The sequence below is a fragment of the Triturus cristatus genome, chromosome 2_2 (assembly GCF_964204655.1).
Source record: "Triturus cristatus chromosome 2_2, aTriCri1.1, whole genome shotgun sequence".
NCBI classification, from domain to species: domain Eukaryota; kingdom Metazoa; phylum Chordata; class Amphibia; order Caudata; family Salamandridae; genus Triturus; species Triturus cristatus.
The window spans coordinates 802,746,344-802,771,421 of NC_140582.1; the positions used below are offsets into that span (position 1 = coordinate 802,746,344).

The 25,078-nt window shown below is 44.6% G+C and overlaps 1 protein-coding gene across 1 annotated transcript in view; it reads left to right on the forward strand.

The window, feature by feature from the left end:
- The window catches only part of SCFD2 (sec1 family domain containing 2), a 1,689,485-nt gene that overhangs the window by 385,552 nt on the left and 1,278,855 nt on the right, over positions 1-25,078 (forward strand). Inside the window, exon 4 of the mRNA XM_085642103.1 lies at positions 4,088-4,263. Within this exon, the coding sequence (XP_085498229.1) occupies positions 4,088-4,263 (176 nt within the window). The remainder of the gene's footprint in view (positions 1-4,087; positions 4,264-25,078) is intronic.

Genomic DNA, 25,078 nt, shown 5'->3' on the forward strand with positions numbered 1-25,078 from the left:
AAACATGTTTAGGAGTAAGTGGCAGTTTAAAACTGCACACATAGGCAGCCATGGCAGGACAGAGACAGGTTTAAAGTGCTGCTTAAGTGGGTGACAATCAATGCTGCAGGCCCACAGTAGCATTTAATTTACAGGTCTCGGATACATGTGGTACCACTTTACTAGGGAGTTATAAGTAAATTAAATATGCCAATTGGGTATAAGCCAATGATACCATGTTTAGGAGAGAGAGCACAAGCACTTTAGCACTGGTTAGCAGTGGTAAAGTGCACAGAGTCCTTAGGCCAACAAAAACAATTCAGCAAAAATGGAGGAGTGAGGGCAAAACGTCTGGGGGTGACCCTGGAGAGAAGGAAAGGTCCAACAATTACATTATCCCAGCCTGGTATTTTTTTAAAAGCACAGCATATTTCCCATTAACAATATTAAAATAACACTTCCATAAATTGGAACTCTATAATTTTTACAAACAAAAAATAATATTGAGAATAATCTAGAATCAAAAGATAAATTCAACTTACATTCAAATCATTCTTAAAAAAACAAGCACTTTATAATTAAAAGGTAAAATAACATGAATACTTATCTCTGTAAGGGGCAGCCAATGACATAGGAAGAGAGGAGGATGCAGGAGCATAATATAAGAGCATGAACACCTCTACCTCTGGTAATAACTGTTCGGCTACACCTCCTGCCTCACACCAATCTACCATCGCTACCTTTGAACTCTTTTCGTCCACCTGCTACATCATCTATTGTATATTGTTAACCCCATATATTTACCCTGTACTTTTTCCATATGTATTCCTTGTATATGTTCATTGTGTATACTCTGTAAAGCGCTCTGATACCTTCGGGTCAAGTTTGCGCTGTACTAAATTTGAAAAATAAATAAATACTTACTATCGTTTCACTACGAATATCTGGAAATGAAACTATATCCAGGAAGGAAGAATTTCTGGTGGCGCTTTTAGTTGGGGAAGTGTCTGGGCGCCTCGCCAGTGCAGTGGTAGAGTTAGGGGAAGTTGGAATATGCTTCCCACATGACATCGTTCCGCCCTTCGTTCCGTTCGAAGACCATTGATTCAGAGGCATGCCACCCTGTGCCTAATACAGTGCTTAATTTGTAATATAATAAGTGTCGGGGCTCTAACCAGGAGGCCACTACAGCTTGCACCACCGATTGCTCCATCATTGCTGCCAATGACTTTACTAAAACAACTGCTAACCAGCTCTTTCACCTTCAAGTGCGACAGTTCTGATTATTCCGGGCCTCCAGAGCTAAAGGAATGGCTTGGGAGGCAGGTATGAGCATTTTTTTAAAATGTATTTTATATTCATAAACAACCGATTTTCAGCTCATCTCTAAATTAGATGAGCAGCGCCACCATGTGGCAGAGGGTCATAAGTGTGTGATGACAGGCAAGTGGCAGTGCTGAGCACCGGAAACCAATTAAGTGTCGGTGCCAAGCACCGGAAAGCTCCGGCTCAAATTAAGCACTGGACTAATACCATTCTTTCGTGGTCAGTCTTGTAAAGATGGAATTCTGTCACAACACGAGGAAAGAAACGTTTAAATACAAAGTCTAAGTCAGATAGATGAGCCACCATATTTTCGTGGGGGTGCATTTTATCTTCTTTCACCAGAAAAGATGATGTGTAGGCATTAGCCATTTGTTTGTAAACACTGATACCTTATAATGTTGAGACAGCATCCCTGTACTGTCTCCCCATCCCCCCCAAACTGCTACATATACATTGATGGATCATTTGTGTAGGAATAACTGGACAGCCGTGTCTAATTTTCTTTTGCTTAGGGAGAGGGTTGCACAGTTATGTCCTTGTAAGTAGGTTTATTCTCAGTTGGGATCCTGCGATGCCTTGTTCAAGGTTGAAAGGGCATGACTACATTGACCTGGCTCCTGTGGGATACTACCTCTTAACCCCATGTACTTTCATTGGATTACATTATCTGACCAGCAGCGTCTGGCAAGTATTTAGAGTGGTGGGGTGGGTGGTACGAAAATAATAATTAAATAAATAAATGGCGCTTACTTCCTGTTTTGACACACAACATCCTCCTCGTCCCTCCTCGAAGCTCCGGGACATAGGAGACTGCACTACCCAATCCTGGTGCTGCTCTCACAGCCAGAGAGAAGCTTCACGATTGGAGGGAGCAGCCTCTCTCAGCTCTCCTAAGAGTGCTTGAGGCCTGTGCTTTCTTTGGGTTAGAGAAGTTTAAAATGCACATGTCTGGCTGGCCGTCGCAAGACAGTCGGCCAAAAAGCCTTGCACATTTTAAAAGTGCACAGCTCCCTGCTGCTACTCAGCAGCAATGTCCCCACCCCGTCCTAACACTCGGTTCAGGACGGGTTGCTGTAAAATAAAATAGTAGTAAATAACCTTTAATACCATTTTATTGGTCTGCTCTGGGAGCATTTATTTAGCGGGGCGATGCTCCTCTGCTCTTGTGGAGGAGCTGCTCCTGTATCTGACAGTCAGGACTGCCATCTCTATCTCAGCCACATTTCCTGTGTCTCTAGAAACCTAATGTTGGCTCTCCATTTGTTTTTAAGATATTTCTTCTGAAATGTCAGCTGTTCCCTTGTCACCATCTACAGCTGAGTTTGATTGAGATTCCCCATGCTTTATCAGTCTGCCCCTTTTCATGGTCCCGCTGCCGTGTGTGTGGATGTCTCTAGCCATGGTGTCCCATCACTCAAGATCTGCTGGAGCATTATTCAACTTCTGATACATGGGCTTACTGTGTGTGGTGGAGCTCTTCATCCACCACTTTCTTGCCTTCCCTGTAGGACTGTCGTCTTTGCTGGTTGTGATGGGCAGTTCATCAAAGTCTGGGTGATTCTTACTCGAGAAGTGTTGAATCTTATTGAGTGAGTGGTGCTGTCCTGCAGCAAAGTTTTGCGCCCAAGTCACTAAAGGTATGTAATGCAGATCGGGAAAAGAGTCTTCCACTGGTGCTTTGGATTAACAGGTTTGATTTTTTTTATGTAGCTCGGACGTGACCCTCTGAAAGGGTTCAAGAGCACTTTACTTAAAGGAGAGACACGTTCAGGTGGACAGGACTTAGAGAATATACCCCCTTGTAGTGAATCAGTACTTCCACTGCACATGTCCAACAGGTAGATGTTGATGTCAGAAGCCCCCTCTAGTCTCTTAGCTGTTGATTAACAGAAAGCCACTGTAACACTGAAACACCAGCCCATTTCCCAAGCTTTCTTCTCTATTTTCATCTGCTTTTGCTCGAAATGTACATTGTCTGGTCTTTTGGCCTCTTGCTCTGGGGCGGCAGGGTGCACAGCCAGCTCCAGGGAGCTCCCTGCTTCCTCTCTTCTTCTCTCCACTTTGTCCCTCCTGTCACCCTCCTCTTCTTGCGACCTTCGGTGTTAAGACTTTAACTGTCCTTAGCTACTTGTTTATTTTCAGGACATAACATAGCATAACATAGCACACCATCAAATAACATAGCATATCCTAGCATTACACAACATATGTGCCCAATCCAGGCCACTATAAAACCATTAGGCAACACTCGACCTGCGAGCAAACCGGTGGCAGAGCCTAGCGTCAAAGGCTGGAGGGCCAACCTGCCCCAAGGACCAACCTTCACTTACAACCGCGTCAAAATCACAATTCTAATAAAGCAAGGATCAGGCAAACAATTCATAATGATGACCCATAATTTACCCCGTTGCACACAAAATAATTGCCCCAAACTTTGGCTACTCACACACATCTTTGTACATAAGCTGATCTTTCCCATAGTCATAAAGAATCAGTCCTGATGAGGCAGCAGAGTAGGGGCATGGCCCATGCCTTCTGTGATAAGATACTAAGAAACCTGAGAACCTCCCCGATATCATCATGAGCCCCACCAAACTACACAAAAGGGTACACATCAGGGCAGTGCTGAAGCCCACTTAGAGGTAGCCGTGGCCTGAAGCTGCCATAGTCATGGCAGTGCTGCCCCAGCGGAGAGTGAGTCTTCCTGGAACCAGCTGCTGCTGTGTTTGTTTTTGGACATTTCTTGAACTGCAACACATTTTGACCTATACTTTCTCCACAGGTCGAGTCACAGCTGAACAGCTTAGCTCCTACGTTCAACTGTTCAAGAACAACCTCCAAGCCCTGGAGAACCACTGTGGCCTCTTGCAGCTCGGACTGGCTACGTCTCAAACATTGAAGCACCCAAATTATGCCAAATGGGACAACTTCTTGGCATTTGAGAGGCTACTCTTGCAGGTAAGGTACTTTTTAATATTTTCTCAACAAATTCAGTGATAGCCCAGTGTTCCCCATTGGTGCTTTATGAACATCCCTCGGATGGCACTCTTCTATGTGTTGATCTGATTGCTGATAACTTGTATAGAAGCTGGATTTTTCCTAGTGTCTGTGTCAAATGTAATACGCAAATGTGGTGTTTCTCCGATATATTCGAGTGCCATCATATTTTTTTTTTTTTGTGGGCCCTTAACACCCATCCCGTATCTCCTAAATAAAACACTCTCAAAAGCTGGCTGGGTGCCAGACTCAGAAAAATGTGATTAAGGCCCTTGTTGTAGCAGGACAACAAATGCAAAGTAAAGCCAACCACAGCTCTCTTGAATGTGTCACAAAATCAAGTGACAACCACAACTCTCTGGTCACGATATCAAGTGACTGAATATCGAGCTGCAACAATGCTGAGTGCAGAATATTGTCCACAAGCGTATCCCGAAGGTACAGCGGTAGTTGGTACTCTACACTCAATACTGTGGTAGAACACCTCTGAAAAGCCGGCACAGGCACATGAAATTGAGACCCTCGGCCTGCTGTGACGCGATTGATGGGTTTTCCCTAAAAAATTCAGCTGCATCTTCTCTTTTAAGAGTCCCTCTTCAATTTCATTTCTCTACTTTTCAGTTTTCTTGCTGTGCAGTATATCTTTGCATTGGTGGTGGAGTTGCATTGTGGATTTGCAGACAGACACTAACTGTTGTAGCTCCGCAGTGACCATGCGGTGACTGTTCCTGCTGATAAGTGCTTGGCATGCTGCATTCTGGGCTTTGTAACAGGGTGATCTGGTGGGTTGATAGGCTTGTGCTTGTGTGTAGTACATTTGTTAACGCCTAGAACATACTCAAAAAATACTTCCCATTGAACACAGGATGTTAAATTCAGGTTTGGAGTGCATGGAGGCTGGTGGGATTATTTTCGTTTATTGTTATTTTATTTTCGTTTGCTAAGGTTACATCCTTTGGTTTCAGCGGAAGCTAAGTGCTGGATGAGAAGCACTAGATGCTGGTTATAAATGTGCAACAATATGATTCTTTACCTGCTGGGGTCCGCGGATGTCAGTTAACAGAGACACGCAGGCATTTTTGTGACGTATCACCATTTTCCGTTTGTGAAAACAGGTCACGACTCATCTACCGAAATATTACTTGAGGAGACTGACCAGTACAGTATACTGGCTGTGCATTATTTCTTTATATATTTATATCTTTTTGGTACATCTATACAAGAAACAGGTAGACCAATAGTAATGCTGGGAGAGAAATGGTATAGAACAATTAACACCATTTATACTTGGTAAAGACATCTGTGAAAAGTTTTGCATGTATCCACTATTACTAGCCACCTACCCGTGTGGGCACAGACAACCACGCTCTACACGCATGCATATACTACCACCAATATTGCCCTGAAGGCTTCCTGCCAGCAGAGTGCCTTGCAGTTCGGCTGAAACACCACAAACAAATCCAGAGTTGGATGCAGAATTGAACATGGCCTAGTGCTACCATTGCTACTGTTCAGCATCTCCTTTTAATCCCCTCACGGGACTTCCATGCACCTTGATGTAGGGTTCCACACGTAACCCAGCTAAGTTTGGCTTTACCTGCTGACTGCTCCAGAAGATTCAATCTTTGCTATCTCTTCTGGGTAAGGAAGATATCGAGGAACACCTCGTAGATAAGCCTTGATGATGCCAAAATAAGAATATTGCCATTTGCTTTTATTCGCCACAATTCTTTATTAACATTTTCACTAGCAGCAGTTGGGGTACAGATACAAAGACTACCAAAGAAGGATCTGCTCATCAAGTTAGCACATGATATAGGCAGATATAAGATTATGCAGCAACTGTGTCCACATCCAAAAGAACAGAAGCTCTTGGAAATCTGCAAAGGCGATGGCTGGGGATGGGGAGCCATCATGTGTAATAACTCACCTTTGAAAATGAAGAGTGTCTGCGACTGTTCCTTTGGTTGTGGAGAACCGTTGTAGGATTTTGAGGGCCGCCAGAGCCCGTTACAGACCGCCGCCGTAAGGGGCTGGAGGAGATTGGGGCTCCTCTTTTTGCCTTAGTGAAATATAGGATTAGACTGTGTAGTGATGCAGACCATCTCAACGAGTGAGATTGTACGGGGCTGTTTGATACTTGCTAGAAAACCTGGGTGCATACATCATTCAATGTTATTGACAGTCGAGGGTGGTACTTCAAAACTTTTTAACACAGTTAATTTGGTTAGGTCTTACTAGTAAGGACGTCTCAACCTGTGGCCTAAAAATACACAGTTTATTATTAATTAACAGCATGTTAAATTTGACAATAACCATGAAAAGAGGATAGAGGACAGGGAACTATGTCTGGGTATGACCCCTTTACCGCAGGGAGCCATCTCCCACCCAGCTGGACATCGGACACAGCTACCTCCTCGTCTCCTCGCCATGCCTCCTACTCCCTCCCCCACCTCTTCCCTCCTTTCATTCTTGGCTTGCCTGCCCTTTTCCTTTCCTCTCTCCCCTGAATCTCTCTCCCCCGCCTGCTTTGTTTTTCCTTGTGCCTATTCTCCGCTTAATCTCCCTGCCCGTCGCCCTTTAACATTACCCCCTACCCTTGTACACGCCATGAACCAACGGATGTAACCTGTAATTGATGTACCTTTCAGATGTAACTTGTAATTGATGTACCTTCTGTAACAATGTGTAACATGGAACCTATGTAACTCTCCTCATGTAAAGCGCTCTGATACCTCCGGGTCTAGCCAGCGCTAAAGAAACTCAAGAAATAAATGAAATAAATGTTAGACGCCGCGTTAATGTCTTAACGAATTAAAAATAAAAAAAAGAAAATTATAATCCCGTAGATGGTTAAATTATACAATTGGAGATCAACAGATAATCTCGTTGGATTGTCTTTTTCAGCCAACTTCATCTACAGTAGTCGATGTATCCTGGCTATACTTCAGTGTTGTGCATCATTATCAAGACAAAAGTTTTATTTAACTTCACATTGCTAAAAGTTAATGTAAAGTAAAACGGTTAATGTCAAACAGCAAAATTTAAGGTACCATACTGGTTTCATAATTGTATTAATTAATTGTAGCATACTGCTTTAGTGAGAAGCATATGCATTAATCAATCAGTGAGGTATGAGCTACAATTTGTTGAACCTTCTTCAATCAATCAATTAGGCATTTATATAGCGTGGCTACTCACCCGTGAGGGTCTCAACATGCTGAGGGGGACTGCTGATCCGTCTGGGCGTGGATGTTTAGTCGAAGAGCCAAGTCTCGAGGTCCTTCTTGAATTGGGGCAGTGATGGTGATTGCCTGAGGTGCAGGGGCAGGGTGTTCCAGGTCTTGGCAGCGAGGTAGGAGAAGGATCTTTCTTAATTGGTACATCATTGTAATATATCAAGCACAACCACCAAAAGGTCCTGCACAATTAATGAAACATTTGTGAGACTAAAGCAATATTTCTTAAATATTTTTAAATTTTAGCCGTTAATTCGTCTGACCAAGTCAGCCAGAGCAATATGTACATCAGAGAGCAGTGTGATCGAAATGCAGGTGTGCAGATCGATAACTAGCAACTCCTACTTATGATGGACACCGGTGATGGTGCCAGTTCATGGATTTATAAATCACAATCTAAGTGTCCCTTAGTTTATAAATCTGCACAATCGTGCTTTGTAGTGCTTTAGACCATACCAAATTAAGTGTCATGCACCAAAATCAAATGTGTTAAATGAATGGCAACTAAAGAAAGCAATATTCTTTCTAAACTCTGATACATGTATGTTAAAGGATCAAGCTAACAAGTTCAGGAGGCAGTGAGGGAAAATTCAGGAGAGTGTCAAGGTTGGCCAGAAAGACAACACAATCAAAGATAAAGAAGAAGGGATTGTTTTACTGCCACTTCAGCACTTAACGTTTCGATTTGGGAAATGCAGCTCCTCTATGCAAGGTAGAGTTTTGCAACAGATAGAGGCAAAGCGATATACGCGCTGTTGGAAAATGTTGAGGTGCACGTATGCCTTTCTCCCAGGGCACAAGTCCTAAAATAAGAAGTGGGGGGACTGACCTAGATTGGCAGTATGCAAGTGACATCACGGTGCGCGACATTACGCGCATGACATCACGGCGCATGACATCACGGCGCACGACATCACGGTGCACGACATCACACATGGCATCACAGGAATTGACATCATAGAAAGTGGCATCACAAGCAAGGCCTTTACAGGAAGTGGCATCACAAGAAGTGACATCAGATCTAAAGCCCTCACATATATGTTTAGCTTAGCAGGTCTATCATGTGTACATTTGAACACATTGCGAGGATAATAGCACAGTTAGCTATGGAAGATAATATGTGACTTCTACACCTTGCAATTCCCCAGTTTTATGTAACACATACTGTACATTCATGTACAAACATATAATTTATTGTGCATGTAATATGCACGTGTTGATGTAAAGCGCTCTGACACCCTGCATTGGAATGAGTAGGGCTATACAAGAAGAAATAGTGGTACTTAAATTATTTCAACGCTGCCTCAGGGGAAGTAAGCTATATATAAATATAATTTGCTTTATGTAACTACTGGGAAAGACCAGCACATCTGCTATTTTTACAGTGCATGCGTATCTCCTAAACAAGGACTGAACAAAGTGAAAAGCTGCCTCTCTTAAGTATGTGTGAAGTGCTAACAAAGTGTGAGCCTTTGTTTCCCATCCGCTTCATTTGCATCAGGTGTGAGGCTCCTGACAGCTCCCAGCCCATAGAGTCGAGCAAAAGGAGGCCTGATGACCCCTCAAATTCGGCCTTAGTTATGGGCTCAGCAGGAGTCTAAAAAAAGAAAGCCCCCTCCCTGCCTGCAAGTTGTTGCTGATCAAAAGTAGACAACGAGCAGGCGATGCTGAAAGTGTCCCGGTGTTTGGAAATTACACCGAGACGAGTTCAGCACATTATTCAGTGGGGCCCAAATTCTTAGCAGGGTGGACGGCGTTCACCCTGTGAAAAAAGTGGGTGGACGCCATCCACCTGCGTGTACCCCCGACTCGTGCCCTGCTATCTCCAATGTTTGCATTTTTACTCGTTCCTGTAAATCCCAATAGCCATTGTCCTTGGCGACCAAAGGGCATACTCTACTACGAAAGACATGAGATCATTACATTCAAAATGATCCATTCCCACCAAAGCAAATCTAGTATCCATGAATACAGGGCAGTAGTAAAGGCCAGACTACTAGAGCTGGTAATGATTACTCCACTGAGGTGGTATTATGGTGCCAGGAATTAAATCTGCTCTAGCTTGCAGTGGAGTCTCTGCTTCTATATTTGGCATGTGAAACATGGCAGTGGATTATGGCTCTTACACAAAAAACGTTATTTTATGTCAGTAAACGGCTACTATCAAGCAACTTGCGATACGGCATGACTGAGGTTTTGTAGGGCGATAACACTGTTGAGGAGCACCCGCAGCTGTAGCCATCCTTTGCAGCGCCAAACTGTCAGAACAACAACAAACGACTTGTTGGGATGAGCCACAAGTTAATAGGCATTTATTGTTTGACAACGGGTTTTCTTCTTTTTATGGTTTAAATCTTTTATTGATTTTCAAACAGGAGACAAAAAGACCCCCAGCTCCCTGAGGACAGTGCAGTGAAGACAACAAGTGTCGCAAAAAAAAGCATTACCAAAGTAAGATGAGCGGAGCGGGTCTGCGGGAAGAAACAATAGGTAGGGGTGGGAAAAAAAACATTTGAAACCCAACTTTACCTCCCTCTAAATCCCCACCTCGTCCACTAAAAGAAAAGAAAGAAAGAAAAAAGAGAGTGAGTGCTCCAGAAGTCAGCGTGGCCGCTTGGGATTACGCAAAGAGTTAGCTTGTGGGATTTGTGTATCAGCAAGGCGAAGAAGTCTGAGATATCGGGGGCATGTCAGTTCTCGGAATTCAGCTGTAAGCAAGGTCAGAAAGGGTCGCCACAGCTCTGGGAACTCGGACCCTTTGCCAGCTAAGGTGAGCGTGAGCTTTTCCAGCCCCAGTACCTGCCAGAGCCTCTGTAGCCATCCGAAGTGTGTTGGGAGCTGGGCGGAGCGCCAGTGTGTACGAATATTCTGAGTGGCTGCGCCTAATGCGATAGCAATCAACCGGCCCCTCCTAGACTTTAGGGGATATTTTATAGGATTGGGTAAGCCCAGGAGAATATATGCAGGAAATCGCGGGAGTTGTGTTTCAAAGTGGTTGTCTACCATCAAGGATATGGGACTAATATGGTTGGATGCGGTCGCAGCCCCAGAGAAGATGCGTGAGGGTGCCCACCTCCCCGCAGCCTCTCCAGCACAAGGCACTCTGTCAAGCATTGAAGTGATGAAGGCGCTCCGGCGTGTAATACTAATAGGTGGCTACCTTAGTCAGTGTCTCAGTGAGTCCTGTGTGGTATGCTGAGTGCCGCGCCCTATGGTATATACCATCCCACTCCTTATGGCTAAGCGTTCGTCTCAGTTCCCGCTCCCATCGCATTCGGCCAGAATTGTAGGTAAGAGTAAAAGTTGTTAATAACTGTTTATATAGGTCGGAGATGATCTTTTTATCAGAGGTGCGAGCGATGAGCCATTTTTCATAGGGGGTCAAAAGGAGCTGGGCGCCAGGCTTGATGTGCGGCTGAAGCACCCAGTGCCTGAGTTGAAGGTAGGGTAGGGGTTCCTTTTCAGGGATGCCATAGTGTGTCTTGAGTTGTGGGAATGGAATAATCCCTTCTAGGTCAAAGAGGTGGCCAAGGGATCAACATGCGGTGGGACGCCAAGCTGCGAAGGCCTTAGGATCCATGCCAGGATGAAATTCTGGATTATTGAATAGGGGCGTTAGGGGAGAGGGAAAGGAAGTCAGGGCATGGATAGTGTTGGTGCGATCCCAAGCCTCCATAATCGTGCCCGTGATGTATGATGCATAGAGATTGGATGGCCTATGTGTCTTACGAAGGAAGGGGATGCCCTGAAGGCGCATAGCTGCCACCGCCTGGTCTTGAAACAACCAGTGTTTCTCCGATTTTAGGCAATGCCATTCTACTAGATATCGAAGTTGTGAGGCATAGAAGTAGAGCTGCAGGTCCGGGACCCCAACTCCTCCCCTCTCCGGTGGGAGAGCTGCGATCGCGTGCTTGAACCGGGGCTTACGACCCTGCCAGATGAAGTGTGCTAAGTCAGCTTGTGTTTGTTGAATCCAGCCTGGGGGAGAGCGAAGGGGAAGGGTCCGGAAGAGATACAAGATCTGGGGGAGTACGGTCATCTTAGTGGCTGCTATTCTGCCTAGCCAGGATAGGGTGTGGTGCTTCCACTAATCCAGTTCCTTGAGGATGTGTGCACGAAGTTTGGAGTAGTTGATGTCAGTAGTGGCTTGTATGGTAGGCCCTAATTGGATTCCCAGATAAGGGATCGAGGAAGTTGACCATTGGAGAGTGTGTTCGTCCTGCAAATGAGCTAAAGTGGTCGGGGAGAGAGAAATGTCAAGAGCAATTGACTTATCCATGTTGACCTTGAAACCGGAGGCCTGTGCAAAGCAGTGCAGCTCAATCAAAAGGGCACGCATCACGGAGATCGGACTAGAGAGGGAGAGCAGGATGTCATCTGCATACAGGCTGATGGTATGGCTATCCCCTCCAAATTTGATTCTCGTAATAAGGGGATGGCGTCTGATCCGTAGAGCAAGCGGTTCCATATAGAGCACGAATAGGAGGGGGGAAAGATGGCACCCCTGTCTAGTGCCTCTACTTATACAGAAGCGTGAGGATGTCTGACAGTTCATCCAAACTGTTGCCTTGGGTAAGCGGTAACAATTGAGAATTCGAGTGTGTAATTTCTTACCAAGGCCAAATCTTTGCAGGACATGCTCTCGATAGGGCCAATGTACCCTATCGAAGGCCTTTTCTGCGACGACGGCTAGCAACATGTACTCCCCTGTTGTGCGTGATGCTTTCTCGATCAAATGGAGGACTCTCTTAGTGTTGTCGCTTGTTTGCCTTTGCGGGATAAAGCCCGCCTGATCCCGTTCTACCAATTGGGGCATGTATGGTGCGAGACGAGTTGCGAGAATGCTAGTGTAGAGTTTAATATCTATATTCAGGAGGGAGATAGGACTATACACGCTGCAGTGCGTTTTATCGTTCCCGGATTTCGGGATGACTACAATTGATGCGTCCAGCATCTCCTCTGGGATGGCCCCATCTTGTGCAAAGGCGTTAAATAGGTCCCGCAATAGAGGAGCTACTTGGGTGCAAAAGGTTTTATAAAACGCCGCTGTATAGCCATCTGGCCCAGGTGACTTGCCAAGCTTGAGGCGAGAAATCGCTGCTATAACTTCTTCCGTTCCTACGTCCCTGTCTAGATTGTCGGCTTGTGCTTTGTTAAGAGCGGGTATTTGTGCTGCCCCTAAGTATTCATTGCTATAGTGTGCGTCTAGGGTGTCACCCGAGTAAAGTTTTGCGTAGAAGTCTCGGAAGGCTTCTGCGATTGCCGCTTCGTCTGTGGTAGGCTCTCCCCCAGCAGAGCGAATGGTTTGTACGCCCTGTCGCTGCCTGGCTTCCCGCAGTTTGTGGGCTAAAAGGCGACCACATTTGTCGCCCCCGGTGTAATAGGAGTGACGGAGATGAAGAGCCGCGTATTCGGCCAGATCCTGGTCAAGTGCTGTGAGCTATTTACGCTCCACACACAGTTGGCGCAAGGCTCTGGCGGCTCCAGTGCGCTGGAGCATCTGCTCTAACTCAGCAACTCGCTGGGCCCGGCGGGGTGGGGGGGAGGGCGTGGGGGGAATGTTTTGTTGAAGGTTCGAATGTTGGTTATTGCTACTGTTCAAGCATATTGCCGGTTTGGTACACACTTCGAAGATCTCCATTGAGGGACTACCAGTTGCTGGACAGAGACTGGGGGGATTCTTATGCAGAATTGCTTGTAAATTGGAACTGTTTTAATGTGTGTCGTGAACTGCAAAACCGCACATAAAGAAATTAATAAAAAAAAAAACAAAACTCAGCAACTCGCTGGGTTAGCTTGGCTCGTTTGCGACTACGCTCTTGGTTATTGGCTGTGGATATGGCTATAAATTCCCCCCGTAACACCGCCTTGAGGGCTGTCCATTGTGTCGCTAGAAAGGTGTCTGGATTGGCATTGAGGGTAAGATAATTTGCGATAGCGGCCCTAATTTGGTCAACTCTGGAGGCCCGGTGAAGCAGTGTGTCGCCAGTGTCTCAGTGGTTGTCGCGCAGGAGGGATCTGAAAGGAAGCAATGACCGGGGAGTGATCTGATAGGGACGCTGTCAGGATCTCGGTGTCAATTGCAAGCGCTTGTAGTGGGGTGGAACTAAGGAGATAGTCTAGTCTAGCATATGTTTTATGAGCTCCAGAGTAAAAAGAATAGGCTCGGCTGTGGGGATGGAAGTGGCGCCATAGATCAATAAACCCCAGGTCTCGGAGACGAGCCAGCCCTGTTGGGGAAAGAGCACCAGCCTGGCTCGTTCATTGACACGAGCGGTTGTGAAGATTATCAAATACTAAATTCAGATCCCTACCCAACAGCAGGCACCGTTCCGAGTTGGCCGTCGCCTCAGTTAGTGCGTTATAAAAAAAAAATTCCTGCCCCTCGTTTGGGGCGTATACAGATCCTGCTATGAAGTACACTCCAGCTACAAGAAACTGATATGTGAGCAAACGACCCTTGATCTCGGCCTCCTTCTGGAGCACTTTACCCGGAGAGGATCGGGAAACAAAAATGGCAACCCCGGCTGACTTAGTAGAATTAGAGGAGAACATCTGTGTAGGAAAAGCGCGCAATTTCATCCTGTGGTGGTCTTTGGGGATAAGATGTGTCTCCTGTAGAAGGCAAATGTCAGCTTCGGAGTGTTCCAAATAATGAAGGACAGCCCTGCGTTTAATTGTGTTGTTCAAGCCACGTTCATTAAGTGTTAGAATTCTAAGAGGTCTATGTGGCATCTAGGTTAGAAAGAAATGCAAGCCATGTCACGTCAAACTGTGGTACGGGTTAAAGGATGGAAAACTCTAAGAAGGCATTCCATATCAACTGTTAGCTGGTCCACAGAGCGCAAAAGTGGTAGGTGGACGAGGGGACCCAACCCCAAAAACCCCTAAAAACAAAGCCCCAAAACAACATCCAGATGGGGACAGTTTGAACAGTTAAGGTCAAGAAATATTGTCCGTCATACCGAGATGACTGGTCAGACAAAAGGGTGGGGTCCATTGTGTGACCAATAGGAGGAGTACCACTCCACCCGCCGCCCGCCTAGGCCCAGTGAGGGAGCAGGTAGACGGTCCGGAGACCCCGCGGTCTTCCCTGTAACGGCCTCTGATACGGCGGTAAGGGCTGCCTGCTGGCTCCTGGCTATTTCTGATTTGTGTGGTTTCCTGGAACGCCTCCGTCTGCTTTGCCGCTGCCATCCCGACGGTGATATCTCGGGCCCGACCCGGTGCTGTGTTCATCGTCGTCTGCGCTTGGCAGGGCGAGGCCCAGCAGTCGGCAAGAGTCTATAAGTGAACGAAGCTGGTGGAGTTTGCCATTGTAGCGGAAGATAAGTCGGAATGGGTGCCCCCAAGAGTACGGAATCCCCTGCTGTCGAAGGTGTTCGGTCACTGGGCGGAACTGCCGGCGACGTTGAAGTGTGATCAAAGCTAAGTCCTGAAACAGCACCAGATAGTGTCCCTGGAAGGAGATGGGGTGAAGAGTTCTCGCCTTCGTGAGGATGGCTTCCTTGGTCTTGAAGTCCTGAACGCACACTAGAATGTCTGCTGGAGGGGCATTGGGTGCTCGGGGGGGTCCCAACCCTGTGCGCTCGGTCTAGGATGATGTCCGCATCATGGGAGTCGCCAAGTATGTGATGAAAAAGGGCTTTGGTAAATGTGAGCAGATTTTTGGTGTCCTCTGCAGTTTTCACCCCACGGATCCTAATGTTGTGTCTGCGAGACCTGTTTTTCAAGTCCTCCAGATGTGTTTGGATGTCCACATGCTGATCCTGTAGTCTAATTACTTCCTGTTGAAGCATGGTCAGCTCGGTCTCAGCCGTGTCACTCTTCTCCTCTAGGGTGGCCACCTGGTCCCCAACGTCGTCCACATCCCTTCGTATCTCCTTGATCTCCGCTGCTAGTTCAGTTTTTACCGATTGAATATCCTCCTTGAGGGTGAGAAACAGTGACTCCAGAAAGGCTTTTGTTATAGGTTGTCACCGGAGGATGCAGAGAGTTTAGGGGCCTCGGCTTCGGGGGCTGCAGCAGCCATGTTGGGGATGGAATGTGAGCGACCAAAAATGTCCTTCAGAGGTTTCACCTTTTTTGTCCTGGACATGGACATGCTCTTCCGCCGCCCCATTTCTCTGGCAGGAAGTTCACCCATCCTAAGCCTTGTGTTGTGACAAATATGTTCAGATTTCGTGTCTTCTCAGGCTAGAAGATTGTTTCTATATGAGCTATTATGAAAGTTGTTTTGATTGCTTGCCGAGGTTCAAGACCTCAGAAATCAGAGCTTTTAATGGATGTCCAAATCATGTAGAAAACGTTGATAAAGGGCAATGTCCGTGGTTTGAGAAGAGGTACCAAAATAGACTTGACTGAGAGAGAGCGCCTTGGAATCAATCTTACCATTCAACCTGGATGATCCAGCAGTACCATCATGGATTGGCAATGCTTTCATTTATAAATCCCTCAGCCCTCGTCCCCGAGTCACGTTTGGGCTCCATGGAACTGACACAGAGGCCTGTCCTGGTGAGCAAGGGAACCTGCAGGCAACCAAACGTTGCAACTTATTAGTAGTCATTGCCCTTGAGACAATACCAGTGATGGACGCTACCTAACGCAGGTGGTGGTGCGGGGGGGGGTAAATGAAGAAAACCAAAACACTTACCTGAAAGCCTTTCGGTCGTCTTCAGCCACCTCCAGGACTACTCCAGGGGCAGGAAGCACACAGGCTCCCAGACTCCCCTAGCCAATAACGATGCTGCCTTATGGCAGCGTTGTGATTGGTATGAGCACCGTGGTTTGGTGTTTAAGAGGAAGTGGGAGCCTGTGCATGTTCTCCACCCAGGCTGTGTATCACAGCCGGTGGAGAACATGCAAAGTACGCATGACTGTTTGACTGGCCGCAAGATGGCTGGCCTAACCGCTGTGCTCTCTTTAGAGTGTGCTCACCACTCTAACTTCTGTTGTTCCTGGGGTAAAGAATTAACATCCTGCTCACTCGCGAGGTGGATGCTATGTTCTTTTAGACGGGTGTCAGTCATTGTGGACATCTGTAAGACCTTCCTGGTGCCCATTGGTGTAAAATCCCTGGGAAATTCCTCTGCACTGCCAACGGCTATGGGAAATGATAGGTAATAAGCATGCTGCACCTGTTCCCCCTGTCATGTTGCCCCATTATTTTTTTGGGTGCGTACCCTGGACAAATAGATTTACTTATTATTGGAGGAGGGGCTTCATGGTTGCTGTAAGTTTTACCAGGTGGGATTAGGAAGCTTCATTCCCTATGCCTCCTCTGATCTTTACAGCTTGTTCCATTGGGTCAAACTAGTCCTGAGGGCTCTTTTTGTTTTTAAGTTAACTCATTTTCACCTAAATGAGGATATCGGCCTAATGTTTTTATTTGGAAAGAACCAGGGCTCTCCCTTCTAAAAACCAACTCATTGCGGCATTCGGAGGTAGTGATGCCAGACCAGGTGCGAATATACTCAACGTGGCCAGATGAATTACATCCTGCACCTCTCGCGGCCGTAGTCCGCTTCAGGGGCTTTCTCCAGACCTGTGAGAAATAATGGTTATTATGACGGATACCATACATGAATTACGCAGACACTATGCAACTGAAGCGCCCTCCTAAAATGGTGAACAACTCATTGCAAGGTTCTGCACAGCTGGCTTCTTAAGTGTTCTCTGATTGATGCCGTCATCCCCCGCCCCTCTCTAGTTTCAATCTAATCCATCGACAGGTTTAAAATGGAAGAGGTATCAGGGTCGCACCTGAGTTTAAACCAATGTTAATGCTAATCCCTGACTGTTTTACAATGATAATTTACTAAGCTGGGCTGCGTCCTCCCTTTAAGGTAGACCAAATATCAATTTTCAGAATAAAGGTGCAGTGTAAGAGGTGCCCAGTTCGACTATCCATTATTTTATCCCCCATACAATAATCAAAAGTTAGTTCTGTTGATGGGGATAGCGTCCCCTGGTGCCTCACCTTTAAATTGCAGCACATTCAGGGGCATATATGAAGGCAGCACAACCCTAGTGGATAGACGTCGGCTTCCTGCGCATCACGTATATTAATATTTTTTCGTCTTTTCTTTTAACTCTTTCCAATGAACACGTGTGTGTATAATGAGTTATCTCTAATGAATGACCCGCAGCACAAGGGCACACACTGCCAATCACTGCCATGCTATTGTTAGCGTTTCTTGGTTCCATGAATGCAATTGAAGCCCTTGGCCTGGCCCCGAGGGGCAGTGCTACCTCCTCTGATACACTAGCTATGAACAGCTATAACAGGCCTGATTTTGATTCAGACAAGCTCACAAGCATCATTTGTGGGTGTTATCCATTGTGCAGTGTTTTCAGGGCCGTATAACTGCAATGATGCCTAAACTGTCCAATATAATCGGATGCTCATTATACATTCTGTTTATTAAGAAGCCTCTTTCCACCCCTAGATACTGGCATGGGCAGGTTGGGGGGCATTGAGCGCCAGGCACTCTGCTGGCATTCAAAGATCCTCTTTTACATCATTAGTTGGCTGCCACTGGCCCTGCCACAGGCCATTTCTTTAAGGCCCTCCGACCCAGGGAAATCTTTAATTGGATTATTTTTAATTATATTGCAGTTATTTTTATCCATGGCTGAAAACTCGAACAGTGAAAGTAAATTGATATCTGAAGGTTGCTTACATGAAACATAGAGGACGAATATAGTGAAATTGATGGGGCGCAAGTATAAAGTTCATTTGGTATGCCTTAGCTTTATCCATATTGCGGGCATTGTCTACATAGATTATAGGAAGGTCTTTCCTGGGTTTGCTGTTATTAAATCCAAGTTTGAAGGGTCTCTGACGCGGTAAAAATTCTCAGCCTCCTCTCTTCAGCCTGACTGGGATCTATTTCAGATTTGTAATGGTGAGGAAAAGGCAGACTTAAAATGCGCAGTGAACCTCAGCCTCAGTCTTTATGGGGCAATCTTTACACCCCATCCATCCATGTCTACAGTTAGTTCCATGTTTGGTGGTAGTCTATAGTAGAGATCTGAGTAGGCAAGAGTAATTGGTTCCTGGGGCTCTGGAAAGATGGCCCTGGTAATGGTATCTATAGATGATCGATTGTACCTCACATCCGAGCACTGTTTGCCCCAATGCATTATGGTAAATGCAGTGCATGACAACACTAACGTCAGTGACAGTCTTTAGTTTTTCACCCATGTTGTTGCAGGCAGTGTTGTGTATCTATAGACACGTGTTTCAGGATCGATGTCCTTCATCAGTAGACAGTAACATGCCATTTGGGGGTTCTGGAAATGCTGCCCAAAGTCTTCTCAGGTCTCTATACCACTCACTGAGCACAGGTGCATCAACAAGCGCTCATCAGCTCAAGGGAGCATTTTCAAACAAAAGGATGGTGAGAGCAACTACCTCACATCCCAGCTCTCAGTTTGCCCCAATGCATAATGGTAAATGCATTGCATGGTAACACTTACTTCAGTAACAGCCTTTAGTTTTTCCCCCATGTTGGTGCAGCCCGTGCTGTGTATCTATTGACACGTGTTTGAGGTTAGGTTTATTTTATAGTTAAAGAGCAACATGTCATTTTTGGGGGTGCTGGAAATGCTGCTCAAAGTCTTCCCAGGTCTCTGTGCCACTCACCGGGCGCAGGTGCATCAGCCAGAGCTCGTCAGCTCATTAGCTCAAAGGAGCCTTTTTAAGCAAAAGGAGGATGGGAGTACACCGCCTCACATCCCAGCCCTCGTCCTAATACTTTTCTGACTAGTAGAGAATGTTTTAGAGCAGCAGAAATGAGGTTACAGAAAAAAATTGAAAGCAAATGTAATCAAACTTCTTTCTAGATGTAGGAAGTGTATTCCCGAAGGATCATAATGTGGCTATAACCCAAGAGCAATGTTAAATATATATATATATATAGATATCCTGGATTATTTGACATTTAATTAAAGAAAAATATATTAATTATGAATTTACATTATCTGAGTTATTTGGTGGAATGCTCCAAATGGAACAATTCCTTGACCCAATTTGTGAAACATTTAGTACCTCAACGCTACAATACCAGATGGTGGAATGTATCTGCTGAAGTATTGTGAGGGATAGATGGGGGTCACATTTTTTAATCCTGCTGGTGCTAAAACATTGCATTGCAGTTTTATTTTCGCTTTCTAACTTCATGATGAATTTGTCCCAGAAGCCATAGTAAAATTGATTGCTACACAGAGTGGTTAATTTGTTCGGGTTGTTGCAGGGAGTGGGCACTAGAAATCACTTTTGGAGACAAGAACATATTTTCCATAAGAAGATTTTGATCTAGATCAAAAGACACAGGCAGAAATGGAAGAAAGATAAAGTTATGAAAACAGAGACAAAGGGAGAAAGGAGTGAGATAAAGAGACAAGGAAGTGTAGGGTAGTGGAAGAAAGAGATATGAGACAGAATCAAAAGCAGGCAGCTTTGGTATCTGGCAACCCCAGGAATTCAGCTGAACTAGTAGTAGGATCCTTTGAAAGTCATTGAGCCCTGTATTTATGTTGTTGCAAGTAGAGTTTTTCTGGGCAACATTAAGGAAAGTATAGATTCTGTCAAAGACACAGAGATGAGTATTATGCTGCTCTAAACCTTTGCTACTCAGTAGCAGCAAAGAAAAAAACAGTAACATTACTTTCGATAAAATACGGCTCTCATGAATAATGTTCTAAAAACAGACAAAATGCATCACCCAATCAGGGTCCTCTCCAGCTTCTTATAATGTCTCTTGCCAGGAATAGCAACTCTTTTCTTTGATGTTAAACCCAATTGAAAACCCATAACTTAATCCATATCCACTTTTAACCTCCTAGAAAATTGACGCACTGCACTATTGATACATTGTCCATCCTTGGGAGGGAGGCGGGCAGAAATATCACCTGCATTGATGCCAGAAGGGTGCCCACAAATCAGGCCAGATCTCTCAGCAGAATCTGTGGTTTAGTGAACAGGTATCTGATCTATTATCAGATCGTTTACTTAGGTAATCTCAAGCTGCCTGCATGGAATCTATTTTGACACTCAAAATCTCAATATTTTAGAGTGGATTCTAGACCACTTTCACTTAATTGATCACAAACCCTAAGACCTGCAGCAAGTTTAACACGTTCTCTACCTGCTGTTGAACCATTTGCTTGTCCTGTGTCATAAACAACCTATCGTCCCGGTAAAGGTTAACCCTGACCTGTCTCAACCTCAAAAAGGACGCCACTGTTTCAACAATTTTATTAAACATGATGGGGCGGAAGACAATCCAAATGGAAGACTGCAGAATTTCCATGTTTTTCTGCCACACTGAAATCAAAGAAATAGAGAATGCACCCCCAGATCGGCACCTCTAGACATGTGTTTACAGATCTAGATGTGGCATCCACTCCCCCTGATGTAGAATGTCTTGAAGGAAATGGATTCCTTCTAGTTTGAAATTGTGGTATACTAGCCAACCATTTAGCTACTTCAGATAGATAATTGGTCTCCTCTCCAAAGAGTCTCTTTTTGCTACCTAAAACATATTGCTCACGAAACCAGGCTCTTCAGATATAGCTCCTTTCTTCCACAACTTTTTGCCTTTCATTTTATTAACCAAAACTAGTCTGTAATGAATTTAATGGTCCGTGGAGACCTTACTTGAGTCAGAATTGTGGTCAACTCTAACCAGAAACCCGTTATGGTCTGCATTAATCTGTATTATCCATTCTTGGGAAAGTTCATTTTAGTTTTTCACAGAGAGTGCTAACCTTCCATCCAAACTGAATTCTTCCCTGTGGTGTCTCACCTGCATAAGTATCCTGGACAAATGTTTGCCCCCTTTTCCATAGTCTGTCCCAGCCACCTCTCTTCCTGGAGTGGGAAAAAGGAGGAGGAACGCAATTATCCTCCCACCATTGCCATATTTGACTCCTTGGAACCTGTGTTTTAGAAAATCTCAGCTGAGCAAGTTCCCCCTGCCTCTGCCAGACTTGTAAAAAACCTTCTTTCCAAAATACTTTCAGTGAGGAGGAAGCACTCTGACGGGATAAGTGCTAACAATCTTTATCGCATTTATAAAAAGATCCCCAAACAGCTAACCTTGGGCAATTGATCCTGCTTCTATTATTGCCTACTCTTCCTGCTTAGGGTTGATCTTCAGGAGAAACCCTTTCCTACTTTCACCACCAAGGCACAATTGGCATTATTCAAGAAAAATGCCACCCTCTCGGACCCTCCCTTCCATATATGAATATCTACCAGATAACCTGTTTCTTTCGCTTCCTCTGCCATGTCAAAGATCTTTGCCAGGAGCCCACAAATGTCTTAAACCCAGAAGCCATGCCAGACTCTGTCTTCCCTTGTCTTTAGATGCTCTACAAATGTTGACATGAAGGTGTGAAGTTTGGTTGGCACCTCAGGGGTGACAGCCACCATACCATCAATGTCTGAGCATCAGCACTCCGCCTGAAGCTTTTTGAGGACCTCCATGTCCAAGGGGGCTCTCAATCCTTTAGATACGTATAGCTTACCACTCTTTGGGAAAGCGCCAAGTCTGAAGACCTGGAATGTACAATCATTTCTGGGCCAAAGTCCTCATCTCTGTTTTAAGATACTCTGACCCATCCTTCTTCTCTTCAGCATGTGATGAGTCCGCCTTCCTTTGTTTTGGATGCCAGAATATGTCCTACCTTGACTCTGTATCTATGTTGTTAATGTCTGAGACCCATCTCTGTTGTTCTTTGCCATCAATATTGCCCAGGGGTGAGTAGTCGGTATCTTGTTTGGCCCTTCAATTTCCCCTGGGAGCCTTCCCTAGTTGGTCCAAAGAATACTGCACACAATCTGTTGAAGGGATCATCTTTTGCCGAGTTGCCTGCTGCAGGTTCACCTTCCTCGCTCTTCTAAATTGGCTCTTGTGCTGCACCTCCTTTCTCCACAATTCCTTACCATTCTTTGCCACTGGGCCAGTGTCATGTTATTACTAGCCACAAAGGGATTACTTTAAAGGAAGTTTATTAATTCAAGAGCACCACCAGGAGGCGCATCCTCTCCCAATCGCTAGTGCCCTCAACTGCCACGGTGCTCACTCGCCACTCCACACTGAAATGAAGAGCCTGCACCGTGAGCGCGAGGGCCAATACAAAAGTAAACACTACACATCCTCCTTCTTTAAAATGAAGGAAAAAATACGAAAGCAAACAATAATAAACAAAAACAATGTGAATACAAATACATAAATTGCTCGGAAGCATGCACATTATACTACAAGCAATACACAAAGAGGTATCTCAATACATAGTATGTAACTTATGAAATAATACCCTAAACAAATCATAAACAAGGAAAGAAATGAAGCACATTGAGTTAAAGCAAATATTGCCATCCCCTTCGTAAACATACTGAGACATCCATGCATGTTTCCTCCGTACCCTTTTCTATTCTGGATTCTCCTTCTCCCTTTCATCTTGTACATTCCCTTCCACAAAGTCACCTTCACTTTCTACACGTTCTCCGATTCCACCTCCCTGAACTCCTTCTCCATTTAGAAAATCCTTGTCATTTTCATAACCACTGCACCTGTTAGATCTTTCATTATTATACACTTTCTCCCCTTTAAGAATGGCTATTCTTTTCAGGTTTCTCACTTTGCCATTGGTTAACTTTACAGCAATTTTAAAAACCTTTGTAACTTCAAAAGATCCCACAAATGGTTCTCACCTTTTCTTACTTTGCAAGGTTTCTTAACTTTTACCCACATTTCTACAATCATACTTAGATTTGTAATTTCTATGGGTGTCCTCAATATTCTGCCCTTTCTCATTCATTTCCGCATTGGCAGACGTGGTTACTCTTCATTCTAGGACACCTACCCCATATAATTTCAAAAGGCGAGCTACCTGTTATGTCATTACTGGTAGTTCTTTATGTCCACATCATTTTGAGAACTTGCAATACCCACTCATCATTTTCAATTCTTGCCATCTTTATCGCGCCTTTAAGCACTCCATTAAACCTTTCAATCATGCCATTCCCACTTGGATTATAAAGAGATGTAGTACAATGTTTAATGCCAATTATATTGAAGTAATCTTTCGCCTTACCTGATATAAACTGAACCCCATTATCTATGATAATTTGGACAGGTAACCCTTCATCAGTGAATATATCATCCAGGAAATATAGGACGGTGTCCGTGTCAACCCTGTCTACTATCCTGACTACCAGCCACCTTGAAAACACATTGATAGCAGCAATTACCTACTTTGATTTGGTCCCCATAGGACCCATATTGTCCATTGAAACAATCTCCTACGGATTCTTTGGAACCTGATGGTCATTCAATCCTTTCTACGATTTATCTGCATTGGCACATGTTACACAGTTCATGACCAATGTTTCAACAAAAATGTCTAGACCAGGCCACCAAAACCCTTTCTTTACTGACTGTTTAGTTCTTACAATATCTGTATGTCCTTCATGACATTGCATGACATCACCTGTCTAAGTTTGTTGGGTGGTACCGCTCTATCACCTCTCCATATAATGTGTTTAACACAGGCCAATTCATTTCTAATCTCCCAAAATCTTCTTCATTCAGATTTCTGCATAACTTTAATGGGCCATCCATTTTTCATGAATTTCAAAATGTCTTGCAACAACTCATCTTTAGCATATTCTCTCACTCTTACATCCTTTTCTATTGGGGAAATACCATTATCATGCACAAATGCTATATGATATTCATCCCACTCTCAACACATCCTCTCTGATTTGCAGTGGCATTCTTGATAACAAATCCACAGGAACATTGTCCTTAACTGGAACATAAAATATCTTGTATATAAAATCCTGGAGCCTCACTGACATTGTAGCAATCCATGCATATGCTTTAATCAACCCTTCAGTAGTGAGCACTCTTTATTTCACATTGCTGCCCCAAGCAAAAGGTCTGAAATGTTCTGAGGTCCAAATGCAAGCCAATGTTCCTCCCTCGATAACTGAGTACTTTTCTTCGGCAGGAGTAAGCGCTCTGGATGCATATGCTATAATGGACTCCCCACCTTCTATCATCTTTTGGGACAAAACCACACCCAATTCTTTGGAACTGACATCCGTAGTAATTACACTCAAAGCAGTAGCATTGATGATCACACCATTAACATCACAGAATTCTTTTTCACATTCTTTACACCAAACAAATCTACTTTTGTTCTTTAACAACTACCTGATGTGAATGTTTTCAACAATATATTTCTTTACATATTTTGCATAGAATTCTTGAGACCTAAAAAAGATCTGACATCATCTTTACGTAACGGGGATGAAGCTAACTATATGACATCTACCAATTCTGGTTTTATTCTCACGCCCTCTCCACTTAAAACATGACCCAAATATGTCACTGATTTTCCTGCAAACTTGCATTTCAAATGTTTCAGAGTAAGACCTCTTGCATTCAAAATTCCTAGTACTTTCCCTAATGTACAATCATTTTCTTCTTTGTCTTTCGTATAAATAAGAATATCATCCT